Below are 13,661 nucleotides of genomic sequence, written 5' to 3'. Positions count from 1 at the left end.
GTTATCTTTGGGTCCCAAGAAAAAATGAGGGGGGATATGTATCAACTGTATTCAGCTACCCGTCCAGATTATACATGTAGATCAATGGTAGGGCACCTGATAATTTTCAGTTCAGATTCTTAGTAATTATGAATTAGTAAGTTTTAACTAAGAAGTATCAATTTTAAATTTTAGAATATCGATAAATTTATAAGCAACTTACTTAGAAGATCAATTCGTTTTTTGAAAAACCCAGTTATATAACTTGCGTGAAAAAATCTTTGGGAACCAATCTCTTTGTGTACAATCAAACATTTAAAAAAAATATTGATTCATTGGTTTCGAAATTGAGACGCCAAAACAAGGACAATTTACCTCGAATCCCCAAGCTGCGCCACCGTCCGTGAAATAAACAATAGGCACACACATGCATTGTTTATGTACAGTGTATATACATTGTTCTTGCTGAAGCAAAGCATGCAAGTTTAAAATTTTTGTTAATCATTTCTTGATAATGATAGATATTTCATAATCATAATTGGGTTTTTTTCCCCATCACCATTCTTCATTTGAATTGCTGATTACATCCATATAAAATGTTTACAACTACCTAAGGGTTTAATTATTCGAGCGTCAATCAGCAGGGCTATCGCTAAGTAATTCTATTTTTAGAGGAACTCTGAGCACTAGCGACAGTTGTCACAGGTACATCGGCATTACCATCCCTTTCAATAGTAAAGGGATTGGCGTGGAATATCACGTGCACACACTTTGAACCATTCTCTCACCAGAGGGCGTGTGCAAGTAGCGCACGGAACTCTGGATAGAGAATGACTTTGAACCTATGGAATGTGCTGAGAAAATAATTATATCGGTTTCCTACTTTGCGTTATTTACCGTCCACCACCATCAAAACAGCAACGAGCTTCGGACCTTTGTATTTTTCGTGGAATGGTCGCGACTCTTTGATCGGCTCGCATTTCTACCCAATAACTTGATGATAATAGATAACCCGAACTTCCACCTACATGTAGGTAATCCGGAAGACGGTGACGCCAAGACATTTCCGAGTTCTCCTGAAGCGCATGGCTTATTTAAAAATTTCCGCGGATCTACGCATATTCGAGGACATACACTGAATGTCCTTATTACGCGGGAAAGTGGTTCGCTGTAATATTCTCCACCGACTATAGAAGATCAACTATTTGTAATCATTCTGCCATACACTGTGAAAATAATCTTACGAAAACCACAAAGGATGCTAAAATCTTTCATTTCGGAGATATAACAAAATTGTTATGAGCGATTTCATATGTGACTTGCGAATGCCATTACGCGATGTGAACGGCACAACAAACAAACAGGCTGATGCGTATGATTTAGATATTCTTGAAATCATTGACAAACACGCACCTTTGATCACAAAGGAAATTGTTCTGCGTTCCAACAGTCCATGGTATACAGATGGATTACACGCTTCCAAGAGAGAATGTCGGAGAGCAGAAAGATGGTGCCGCAGATCAAAGCTTACAAATTGAAATGGAAGTCAGTCACCGATCTAACACACTTGATGCAAAAAAGCAGTACTATCAAGATAAGGTCGCGGGACTTAGTTACTACCCCAAGCGACTTATGTCTTTAACTAGATATTTGTTGGACGACTTAAACGAACTCATATTGTTAAACTTTGATAGCAACGTAGTGCTTGCAAACAAATTTTGTTACTTCTTCCATGGAGAGATTGATATTATAAGGTATTACTTGTCCAATAATCAAGATTCTAGCACCACATACAGCACATATGTTAGTTTTAATGGACATACTCATAGTGTTCTTGCACCGGTTAGAGAGAACGAAATTCGTTATGAAGGTATCCGTGCAATCTTGCGATCTTGGTCTATTAACAGACTAGTTTTGTCAAGGAGTGCTCACACATTATATTGCCTCGAGTCATATCTACAGTGTGTATAGTGAACAGATCACTAGAGGATGCAGATGCCCCGTTGAACTTAAAACACACAGTAGTGAAACAAACCTGGACAAAGAAGTACTAAAAACGATAGACCTGTCAGTCGTTTTGAAAGTTCTTGAGAAGATAGTTGCTATACGTCTTGAAAAACATGTGGAATCTAACCTTTTGCATGACTCCAGACAGTCAGCCAATTGCACAGGTGCACAAGGGATGACCCTATGTACTCACTAGTGAAGTCAATCTTTGTGATTGATATGGGGATATCAGACCATTATGCTATTACATGCCAACTCCATACCTCTCCATTACACCTGGCAAACAAACTTCGGCTAGCTAGGCAATTGAAGCGCAATGTCAACGATCTGCTGTCAGATTTCTATTCCAAATCAAAAGAGGTTCTGGACAACATAACACCCCTTCGAACCATCACCATCAAAGGCATCTCCCTCAAACCGTGGTACAATGAATCAATCCATGAAGCCAGGCAACGGAGAAGAAAGTTGGAGCGTAAAGCCATAAGCTCAGGCCTGGAGGTACATAGACAGATGCTTGCAGAGCAGACTCAAGCTACATGTATGGTGCATATGATCAACTCCTCCAAGACCAGCTATTATCAGGAAAAGCTCACCACAGCGGACAGTAAGGAGACTTTCAGAATTATTAGCAGTCTGGTGAATTATAATGCAGATTTTGTACAGTTCTTCTACAGCAAAGTTCAAATGATCAGACAGGGTTTCGATGCCTCAGATCTCCATGACAATACAGCTTCTCCAGACCTGGACAGACCAGTGCCTCATATTGGTTCCTTCCAGGTCCAAACGCAGAAAGAAGTGGACAAGGTCATCAGGAGTTGTGTTAATAAGACCTGCCCACTGGATGCCATCCCCACTGCCCTCTTGAAGAACAGCATTGTTCTCTCTGTGGTGCTGCCCACCATTACTGAGCTGGTGAGTAAATCACTTTCAACCGGGGTCTTTCCAAATGAGCTGAAACGTGCACTTGTTACACCACGTCTGAAAAAGCCTGGACTCGATATGAGAACTTTTAGTAACTATAGACCAGTCTCAAATATCCCATTCATCAGCAAGGTCATTGAGTGTGTTGTTGCACAGCAGCTTGATAGTCATATCACCAGGAATGGTCTACAGGATGATCAGCAGTCAGCTTATAAAACCGGTACCAGGATTGAGACAGCCATCCTGCGAATAAAAGCAGACGTAGAAGCAGTACTGGATGAAGGTGACTCTATGCTCCTGGTTTTTCTTGACTTACCTGAGTGACCGCATCCAAGCGGTGAAGATCAACACCAGTGTGTCCTCAGATGTACCACTGTCCATCGGAGTGCCTCAAGGGTCTGTTCCCGGTCCCCTTCACTTTCCTGGTGTACCTTCTCCCACTCAGGAGAGTTATCAACCAGTATGCCAGAAACTGTCATGGGATGACACTCAACTTTACAGTCGTTTGAGTGCAAAAAAAAACCCCCAACAACACTGCCATGCGTACCTATCAAGTCAACATTATGGAGGAGTGCATAGCGAGTGTCCGAACCTGGATGACTGTGAACAAACTCAAACTAAATGATGAAAATACTGAGATAATAGTGGTTGCTAGTGCCCACAACCAGTGCCTTGTGAAGGATATCCGTCTGAAGATTGATGAGGTAATACTGACACCTAAGTCTACTGTTAAAACCTCAGTGCTGCCCTGGACACCACCTTATCAATGGAAATACAAGTCAGTTCCGCGATAAGGAAGATGTACTTCAGCATCAGGAGAGTCTCGTAGGTGAAACACCATCTCACCCAGGAAGCATGTGCGACGGTCATCAATGCAACAATCATATCCCACATTGACTATCACAATGCCCTCTTGCTTGGCATTACAGATCGCCCCATGCACCGACTACAAGTGGCTCAGAACAACGCTGCCCGTTGTCTCACAAGAACATGTTACAGACAACATATTTCGTCGGTACTTCAAAAACTACACTGGCTGCCTATAAAGCAACGTGTTGTGTTTAAAGTGCTAACAACCATGAATAAATCACTATATACTCTCTCAGCACCAGCATACACGAGAGAGTTGTTTACCAGCTACATAGGACCTTGAGATCATAATCTGACTAATGGAAACTAGTAGTGAAGAAATCATAAAAAAGAGCCATAAAACACTAGGTGCACAATTGTGGAATAAACTGCCATTGGAACTTCGAGAGCTTGAAGCACATGGAGCATTCCGCAAGAACCTAAAACACTCTTGTTCAAGTGTGAATATGCCCTGTGAATGTAAAATTCAGTGCAATATCAAGGATTCCATGTGCAATCTCTTACAAACTGAACTTTGATCCAGTATATGAATGCAATTTCCTGTGTGTCAGTTTTATCTTGCCTACTCAAAGTTAATCACCTTGTCGTCTTACTACCATGTTTTCTTTAAAGTTTTTCTATTGTTTTATCATTTACATTATAGCTCTTGCAGATCCTTTATTGGTATATTGTCATTGATTATTAGCACAAACATTGTACAGCGCATAGAAACTATATGTAATTTTGCGCTTTGTAAATGAATAAAATAATAATGATAATAATTCAACCGAAACCGCCTTATTAAGTGTCCATTATGATATCGCTGCGGCTCTTGACAACAATTGTTCTTGTATGCTCAATCTTTCGGCAGCCTTCAGTATGACCGATCACCCGATACAGATGCGTCGACTGGAACATGCACTGGTTATAATGGGCGCGCTTTCTTGGATCAAGTCATATTTCAGTGATAAGAATATGTGTCGCGATCGGGATGTTACGTTAGACAAAAAGCTACAGCGATCGGCATGCCTTAGGGTTCGGTCTTGGGACCAAAATTGTACTGCATGTTTACATAACTCATCGGTGATATATGCTGGAGACATAATATGTCTTTTCATTGCTACACCGACCACAAGCAAGTCTACATAGTACTCCAGTCTTTGGTATTCTGTTTTTTCTTTTAGTTCTTACAAATTTATTGTTATTACAGATTTCCAAAATTTCGGCTTGAGCATCACCGAAGAGACATTATTTGTTGAAATGCGCATCTGGTGCATCAAAATTGGTACCGTATAAGTTTTTCATAGTGATCAAACCGTTTGATAACTGGAACAATTTCAAAATGAGTGTCTGATTTTGTTTGTCAGATATCAGCGAAGTCAGCGAAGTCCTCAAACATGTTGAAATTAAGCCATACAAGACGGAGCTTATCGTGTTCACCCCAAAATAGTGCACGTGACCTGACCGGTATTAGCTTAATCTTCAATGGATGTGTCATGAAGTCTGTTTCGTTAGTCAAGAGCTTGTACTTTGATGTAACCTTCAGTATGGATCGGTATGTGTCTACTGTGGCAAAGTCATGCTTCTTTCAAATACTAAATATCGGAAGGATTGGACACGTTATAGACGAAGCGACTTGCAAAATGCTGATTTATTCTTTGGTAACTTAAAGACTAGACTATGCCAACATGTTGCTACTCAGCTTGCCAAATAATGCCACGAACAAACTGCAACATGTGCAAAGTACAGCGGCGAGAATAGTCACTAGTACTAAAAAGTACGGCGGCGAGAATAGCCACTCGTACTAAAAAGTACAGCGGCGAGAATAGTCACTCGTACTAAAAAGTACAGCGGCAAGAATAGTCACTCGAACTAAAAAGAATGAACACATCACATAGGTGCTGATTAACTTTCATTGGCTTCCGGTTCAACACCGTATGAAATATCAAGTTCTTGTGTACGCTTACTAACAGTTCACAGAATAGGACCCACTGAAGTCATTATCCCATATTGTCCGCCTAAAAACTTGCAATGGAAAAACTAGATGCTTCTGAACGTTCCCCGGACTCGTACTAAGACTTATGGAAACAGGTGCTTCGAAAATTCAACATCACAAGACTCATTTCTTTAATATTGCTTTCATTGTTTCACCGAAAATGACAATTTTTACTTTTACAGAATAGTTTAAGGACAGTCTGACTTTTACAGAATAGTTTAAGGACAATCAGACTTTTACAAAATAGTTTAAGGACAGTCATACTTTTACCAGCACATGATACTACTTTAATGTAGGACATTTTTGTACTCATCATTGTATGCTTTTAATATGAAGCGCTTTAGATATTAGACATTCAGTAGGGCGCTATACAAATTTTAGTATTGTATCTTTCTGTGAATGATCAAAGCAAACCGTTAGAAATGATTACATGTATCTTTCATAAGAAATGTGTTCGGGTAATTGTAATTTTGTAATATTTTGCATCCACTATTTTTCTTTACGATTCATTGATTATGTTATTGTTAGCATGACAATGCACTGTAATCGCTGATTCAAATGAATTTATACCAATGGTTGTATTATTTAATTAACAACAAGAAGAATCCATTCAAAAACACTTACAATCATCATTTGGACTATTTCAACATGCTTCACCAGATCAGAAAAACCCATTTAGCTGACACTCACATCTAATAGGTGAAATGTACATCGATTCCACAAGCTTGTCTACTAATTTGTTAATCTCATCCAGGAAATATTACAAGAGTTTGCACGTGCTATGGATATGATTTTCACATGAGCAACGTCCTTTGATATTAAAAAACACAGGCAATGTTAAATGTCCTTTATGTTTCTTTCTCATTGATCATTACTGTATGGTTACAGATTTATCAACGACGTTTTATATATTAACAATGCCCATTTTCATTCATGTGTCGATATGATATATCCCAGTAAACTTGAAATGAAAGACACCACAGTCTTCCATATCTGTATTGAACATAGATATCAACGGCAGACTAACAGCACAAAATAATTACAGACGGGATGACTTCAGCTTCTCCATCGTCAATTTCCCATATTTGTGTAGCAATATTCCATTATCAGCTGCATGTGGTGTTTATGTCTCTCATTTGATTTGATACACAAGAGTTTGTTCTGCGTATGATCAATATCTAATTCGAGACATGTTACTAACAAATAAATTCAATTAACAGCGGTTTAAACAGTTTTGTTTAAAGTCAGAATTTTGCAATATATATGGTCGTTACAATGATTTAAATTGGAAATAAAATCAATCACTTGGTCGAAAGCTGTTTGACGTGTTTCGTATAAATTGTTGGACCGTTCTTTACGTGCTGATTTTGACTATGGACTACTCCGTTTACCTGATCAAGATAGAGGGCTCACGGTGAGTGTGATCGGTTAACAAGAAATGCTTACTCCTCATAAACACAACCCCACCTCTTGTTTCCCCAGGGGTCCTTGTTTACCCTTTTTAAAATTTTGTAACTTCCTTTAAAGGATTGCTGAGATTTTCTCAGTTTCTTATCTTGTACATTGATTAGGGAAAACAGGTTTGCAATTTATTTAAAATTCATATGAGTGAAACAATTTTGTGAGAGACGTTAACCAAGAGAGTTCATATTCAGAATTGATTGCATGATTTAATAGTCATACATTGTAATCAATGGGGAACACTATTCACTCCAGTTCTTAATCTTCCTTTCTGACAAGAAATTTCCCGCTGGACTCTTGCTTCCTGGCGGAAGTAGTGCCAAATAAATGGGCGTATCAGCGCCTTGGTCGATAGTCTTACGACCTTTGTGTGATGTCATATCCGTATCGACGTAACCTGGACAGCAGGCATTAACGATAACGTCTTCTCTGGGGTCCGCTGAAAGCTGACGGTGCTGAATTTCAGACAAGACTGACACACCAACCTTTGACATACCATAAGCGCTATCTGGATACCCTTTACTCGTATGATTTCCGTTCTTTGCTGCCTGGATAAAATCTTTCATCAAACCTGACAGTTCCTTAGTCGTTAGTTTGGTGTTGAGGAATTTTTCTTTGACCTCATTGCTGCATTTCTTAATTGCGAATGTACTGACCATACTTGACACGTTGACAACCCTTGCATGCGGTCTGAGAAGAGGAAATATAGCTTCACAAACAGCGAGAGTTCCAAAGTAATTCGTGTTGTTCGTAACCTCAGCTTGTTCTGCAAATGAAGCTGTTGATGATTGTTTGTAAGCCATTCCAGCATTGTTCACGAGTATGTCCAAACCTCCATAATTGCTCTTCAGAAAATCTCTGAGACGATCAATGCTAGCTTGGTCGGTGATGTCAAGCTGGTGGAACTTTGGAGACAATCCTTCCGAGTTTAAGCTCTTGATGGCCTCTTGACCTAACTCCTCCTTTCTAGCAGTGAGGTACACATCCCCGTCAAACTGTTTACACAGTCCTCGGACAATGGCGTAACCTATCCCCTTATTAGATCCCGTCACCTGAAAAAGTTAGTGACAGTCTATATAATTATATACAGGTATCTACATTTAGCAAATGCAGTCGTGCTATACTTATGCTTTTCTACTGCAATGCATTTTCCAATAAGAGCTCCGACCTTATACCCTCATGATAAAAACAAATATTTAACAAATTATGAAGAATAAACGGTTGTTTTGTATTTCTATTTGCTGAGGTTGTTTTGTATTACTGTTTGCTGAGGTTGTTTTTTATTACTATTTGCTGAGGTTGTTTTTTATTACTATTTGCTGAGGTTGTTTTGTATTACTATTTGCTGAGGTTGTTTTGTATTACTATTTGCTGAGGTTGTTTCGTATTACTATTTGCTGAGGTTGTTTTGTATTACTATTTGCTGAGGTTGTTTTGTATTACTATTTGGGAGACCTACATGTAGCTATAAACAATCACGGACGTAGCTGATATATGTACAGCCCATGATTCCAATGTTGATATACGTTGATGATACCTTCATTCTTTATACGATAGGTGAAGATAACGGACAGTGTTCAATCTCGTAACTCCTATAAGTAATGCAAAAAAGATAGTTGGGCAAACACGGACCATTGGATATACCAGAGGTGGAATCAGGTGCCCAGGAGGAGGAAGCATTCCCTGTCGACCGGTCACACCCGCCGTGAGCCCAATATCTTGATCAGGTAAATGTTGTTATCTGTAGTCAAAATCGGTGTGCCAAGAACGGCCTAACAATCGGTATGAAACACGTCAGACAGCATTTGACCCAATGATAGGTTGTATTGGCAAACTAAATCGTTATAACGAAGATATTTGCAAAATGCTGACTTTAAATGAGACTGTTGAAAACCCTGCACCATCAGTAGCATCGATTTAAAAACTAACCATACGCAGAACAAGCCCTAGCTCTAGCATATCGAATCAGTTGAAAGAAATGATTTTGGTATATTTTGTATTTATTTTCTTAGTCAGTATATGCGAGTTATGTCTGTCAATTTGTATCCATCGGGAAGTCTATAGGTAAAGTCATTTTGTCAAATTAGTAATATTCCCATGGTATGGTATGTTGAGAAGTTCAAATATTGCTAAATACTCTCTTTCACACGTTGTGTGATCATTGCTATAGTTGATTTTGCGGATTGCTAATTTTCTAAATTACAGTTACTACATGTATAATGCTCATTCAGATTACTTTTCACGAAAGATTCTGATTGCGGACATTATGTACAAATTCATGATTGTAGTGACATTGATTCGTCATTCATTAACGTACACATCATCACTAGAAAAATATCGAGATACGGGCTTTTACAAATCCCCACCCCTCTGTCTGTTAAACGTTACCAATCAAGTATAAACGATATACATCGTCCTATATGTTTAGTTTATGTTGACTATTGAAAAGCTTATTTTGGAATAAAACGATTTCAAATTAACAGACAGTAATTTCCAATCCACATGTATTAGTTAACAAGTAGGAAATACAATTTTGCAATCATCATTTATCATTTGATATTTTGCAATTCCAATTTAGCTATGAAGGAATCGTCAAGCTGGTTACAATTAACTAGCGTGTCAGTTGAAGATTTTCCATTGTTTTTATTACCAACCATATATATCTAGAGTAACCCTATTTGAATTTCCGTTGAACATGGTATTGTATATGAACACTGACAGTTTGCTTACGTATGAAAATTATGAGATAATTTTCCATCTTAAGGTTAGACTTTACAACTTTACAATAGACCGTTGTTAAAATCTTCTGACAACTTTAATTAATTTTAGCGATCGTTGTTGATATTTCATATATTATACAGATTGTTCCAGAACACGGATTTCGAAATTGTTAAAAAGCTGGAAGAAGATAAGAATACCCTGAAATATCATAACCAAGTTTTTTTTTAAATAGCTGGATAACGTAGGATTTTATAAAATAAGATTTTTCGATGACCGCATTCAAAACGTGAGATATAAGTTTTCACATATTTAGGAATATATATTTTTTACACTTACCACGGCTACCTTCCTCGACATGATACTTGCGACAAAGACTAATCTATACTTCACAGTTACCAATACCGAGGTAAGCGTTGTGTAAAGATTTAGAACATGTTACCTACGTTTACCTTGTTCAGGTAATACGGTACTCCATAACGGACATTATGATTAAGGAGAAATACTACTTCATTGTGATGGCTTCTTTTTGAAACTTGAAGGAAAATATAGATATCAGCAATACATGTATATTGATTTCAAATCACAATGATTGGGAGTTCAGGAGGTTGTTCATGCGTTCGAAAACATTAGGGAGTTGTTTTTTTTTGTTTTTTTTTTGTTTTTTTTTTTTTACTTCAGATTACGTTATACCGAAACTGCATTTTTTCCCCGCAAAATAAGGTAAATTTGAAACTTTTCAAAATATTTGTACATGTCTTCTACTTTCCATCCATATAAGATTTTTACCTGCTGTCTTATTCCTCCTTGAAGATAATTATTTTTACAAGTTTTACGCAGTTTTATTTAAGAGTTTAGAAATTTGAATAGATTTATATTGAACGAAAAAACTGTTGAGCTTGTTTGTATTATGAAGGTTATAGAAATAACGGAATCTTCCATTGTTTCCATGATACAACCAGATTGTATGGGTTTTGTACCATTATTGAATCTTTTCACATATTTCTGTTTTTTAAAACAGCAATTCAAGCACAACTCAAATAACGTCGTTTTGGCCTTGTATTTTCAAATCATATCATTATTGTATTGCTCCGGACTCCTGCACGTAATTTTTGTATTCCTAAACAGCGATTCATTCAAGTTCGATATAGTCACTGTGGTAAATTTGATTTAACGTACGATTTATCTTATTGGCTCATGGCGGGTGTGACTGCCCTGGGATGTTCACTCCTCCTAGGCACCTGTTCCCACCTCTGGTGTGTCCAAGAGTTCGTGTTGGTCCATCTCTTTATTTTGTATTCCTTGTGGGTGTTATGAGATTAATCACTGTTCGTTATATTCACCTTTGATCCATACATGAAGTTTGTTACTTAACTTAATTTTTATAATGATATGCTGTCAAACAAAAAAGTACGTAACCCCGAAAGTACTCTTTTGTAAAAATGAAATAGTATGTCGTGAAATAAAACCTGTGCTAGCACGACGGCGTGTTATGTGGCAATACGCTAATGCACTTTCGCAAATGGACCTAGTGGGTCACCATAACCAGTAACTGAACATTGGTAAATGTAAATGTTTATCTAGATTTGAACAGCAATCAATGAGTTAAATACACATAAAAGGACTTTAAAAACTGTCGTATTAAAGTTCATACGGATCATTGATAAATTCCGTAGTAACGTATGAGTATGCACAGCAGCAGCTGACCCCCTATATGATAATGAATCTACTAGAGCAAGCGATCGAAATGCAGTATACCAGTTTGAATTTTAAAAGATGAAATAATGTATCACCCCACTGGTCTAAATGTGTTAATCCAAAAGCGAAGATAACGAAAGGGACCAATCTTATAATTCCCAAAAAGATTACAATATTGAGAAGCCGGCAAACACGGACTCTAGGAAACACCAGATGTGGGATCAGGTTTATTTACCCCTACAATACATGTACAAACAACCTTGATATCTACATATTACTTAATCCACGGTTGCTCTTGATGCGTTATGCAATATCGACCATTTAATGCGGTCAATACAAAGTATAATCTTATAAGGATTTAAGTAAAAAAAAAACCACCCCATTTTCTTCGAATTCTGAGAGTGTGTTTACTTGTCTACATTATACAATTTTATTCTAAAATTATTGCAAATTGTCATAAAATAATCTTACATTCTGAGGAATTTTTGAACGATGTTTCATACATGTGCTGTGTGGATTTTTCATCATTATATGTCATATGTTAAAAACACTACGAAAACATCAGAAAACCCTGCAGCACATGAAACATCAAAATCGTTGCAAAGAAACTGGAGGTCAGACTAATAGTTTGCATTAAAAAATTATGTAAATCTTAATATTGATATATATTTTCGCTGATCATTTAGCAATATATCGTAACTCACCACGGCTACCCTCTTCGACATGATCCCTGCTACAAGGTACTATACAGATACTTGAAGGATTGGTGCAACAAATGAAAGGGTCATGTGAAGATTTAGGACATAGTGTCGGCTTTTAATTTTGGTGAGTAGTCGAGCTTGACGTCAAATAGAAAGGCCACTCATGGTCACCGTGGTTCATTATTGACAAAACACTGGGTTAAATGTAAACGTCATTCTCTGTTTGATTAAGAGTAATACAAAACCAATCGACTGCTGTAAGTAAATCACACGACACTGCCATAAAACGTTCCTGCTGAAGAACTACATTGAGTACTTTCTATAAATTGATTAATTAAGAAATACTTGTGTGATATAACTCAGACATTTCACTCTATTTTCCTCGAATTATATAAACATTGTAAAGGCAATGGATGGGCAGATCTAAGCCCTGGGTATGACTTCGATCAGTGACGTTGTTGCTACATATATGTACATCAAGATGTCTGTTTAAATGTAATTTCTGTGGAAACAAGAGCGTTATTCATATTCGGTCTTCCGTATTCCCTTGTTCTGTTCAAGTCTTCATAAAGTATGTGGGAAATCAGTCGAGCTTCAGTACGTTTTTTTTTCAAGTTACATTCGATGAGAGCCGTTAAAAAAAAATGGGAGTGACGTATGCGCTTAAGTCATTGTTTATCATTTGACAGGGAAAGGATATATTATTTGAACTGAAGACAATTATCGTCGATTTAGTGTTAAATTGAATGGTTGCAATTGGATTCACTTGTGGAAAATCATTTCTGAAATTTATTTATGTACGTTTTCAAAAAATTCACATCAAATGTAACCTGAAATAAACCACTCTGATATTCCACTTCCAGTGTTGACTGCACACTCACTGTTATCATATAAACATTGAACCAATCTGATGAATGTGTCTGGTTTGTCGTAGTGTTTTATGATCTTTCGCAGTGTGTCTCGGTGCACGTTGTCAAAGGCATTTTCAAATCTATAAAACAAGTATATATAGGTTGGAAGTCCATTCCATGGCCTGATCTAATATATTCCTCCTTATAAATATCTGCTATGTTGTTCATCTTCCAACTCTAAATGCTGCTTGTTCGTCTCTGAGGTGTTGGTCTATTTCTTTTACAAGCCGTTTGACTATGATCTTTCTCATTATCTTTGCTGTTGTTGGTATGAGCATAATGCCTCTCCAGTTCCCACACTTTGTTAAATCACCTTCATGATCAGTCCTCTTCTCTAGTCTGTTGGCACCTTTTCTTCAGTCTAGACTTTTCTTCTCAGTTCCGGTGTTGGTGTTGCTGATGGTTTGTGTCTGCCGGGAG

At 37.5% G+C, this 13,661-nt stretch overlaps 2 protein-coding genes across 3 annotated transcripts; one reads left to right on the top strand and one right to left on the bottom strand.

Annotated features, from left to right (window-relative positions):
* Positions 1-2,205: 2,205 nt before the first annotated feature.
* On the top strand, positions 2,206-3,231 carry LOC130047548 (uncharacterized). The gene has a single exon (XM_056142854.1). It carries the CDS (start codon positions 2,206-2,208, stop codon positions 3,229-3,231), a length of 1,026 nt encoding a protein of 341 aa, XP_055998829.1.
* Positions 3,232-7,328: 4,097 nt separating this feature from the next.
* LOC130046348 (carbonyl reductase [NADPH] 1-like) lies at positions 7,329-12,369 on the bottom strand. Of its 2 annotated transcripts, none has more exons than XM_048896420.2 (2): positions 12,334-12,369; positions 7,329-8,265 (listed from the first exon to the last, which is right to left on the bottom strand). In XM_048896420.2, the coding sequence occupies exons 1-2, from the start codon at positions 12,352-12,354 to the stop codon at positions 7,456-7,458; spliced, it is 831 nt and encodes a 276-aa protein (XP_048752377.1). In that variant the 5' UTR covers positions 12,355-12,369; the 3' UTR covers positions 7,329-7,455. The 2 variants fall into 2 exon arrangements, with proteins under 2 accessions (XP_048752377.1, XP_056021847.1); XM_056165872.1 differs by lacking the exon at positions 12,334-12,369 and adding an exon at positions 10,271-10,399.
* Between the last annotated feature and the right edge of the window lie 1,292 nt (positions 12,370-13,661).

This window comes from Ostrea edulis, chromosome 1, assembly GCF_947568905.1.
Source record: "Ostrea edulis chromosome 1, xbOstEdul1.1, whole genome shotgun sequence".
NCBI lineage: Eukaryota > Metazoa > Mollusca > Bivalvia > Ostreida > Ostreidae > Ostrea > Ostrea edulis.
This window is presented reverse-complemented; position numbering and strand designations above follow the sequence as displayed.

Excerpts from the sequence above, each read along its gene's own strand:
- LOC130047548 (XM_056142854.1), top strand. The coding sequence starts at position 2,206 with ATGGGGATATCAGACCATTATGCTATTACATGCCAACTCCATACCTCT.
- LOC130046348 (XM_048896420.2), bottom strand. The coding sequence starts at position 12,354 with ATGTCGAAGAGGGTAGCCGTG. Across the intron at positions 8,266-12,333 it reads TGTCGAAGAGGGTAGCCGTG|GTGACGGGATCTAATAAGGG; the intron begins GTGAGTTACGAT and ends TAACTTTTTCAG.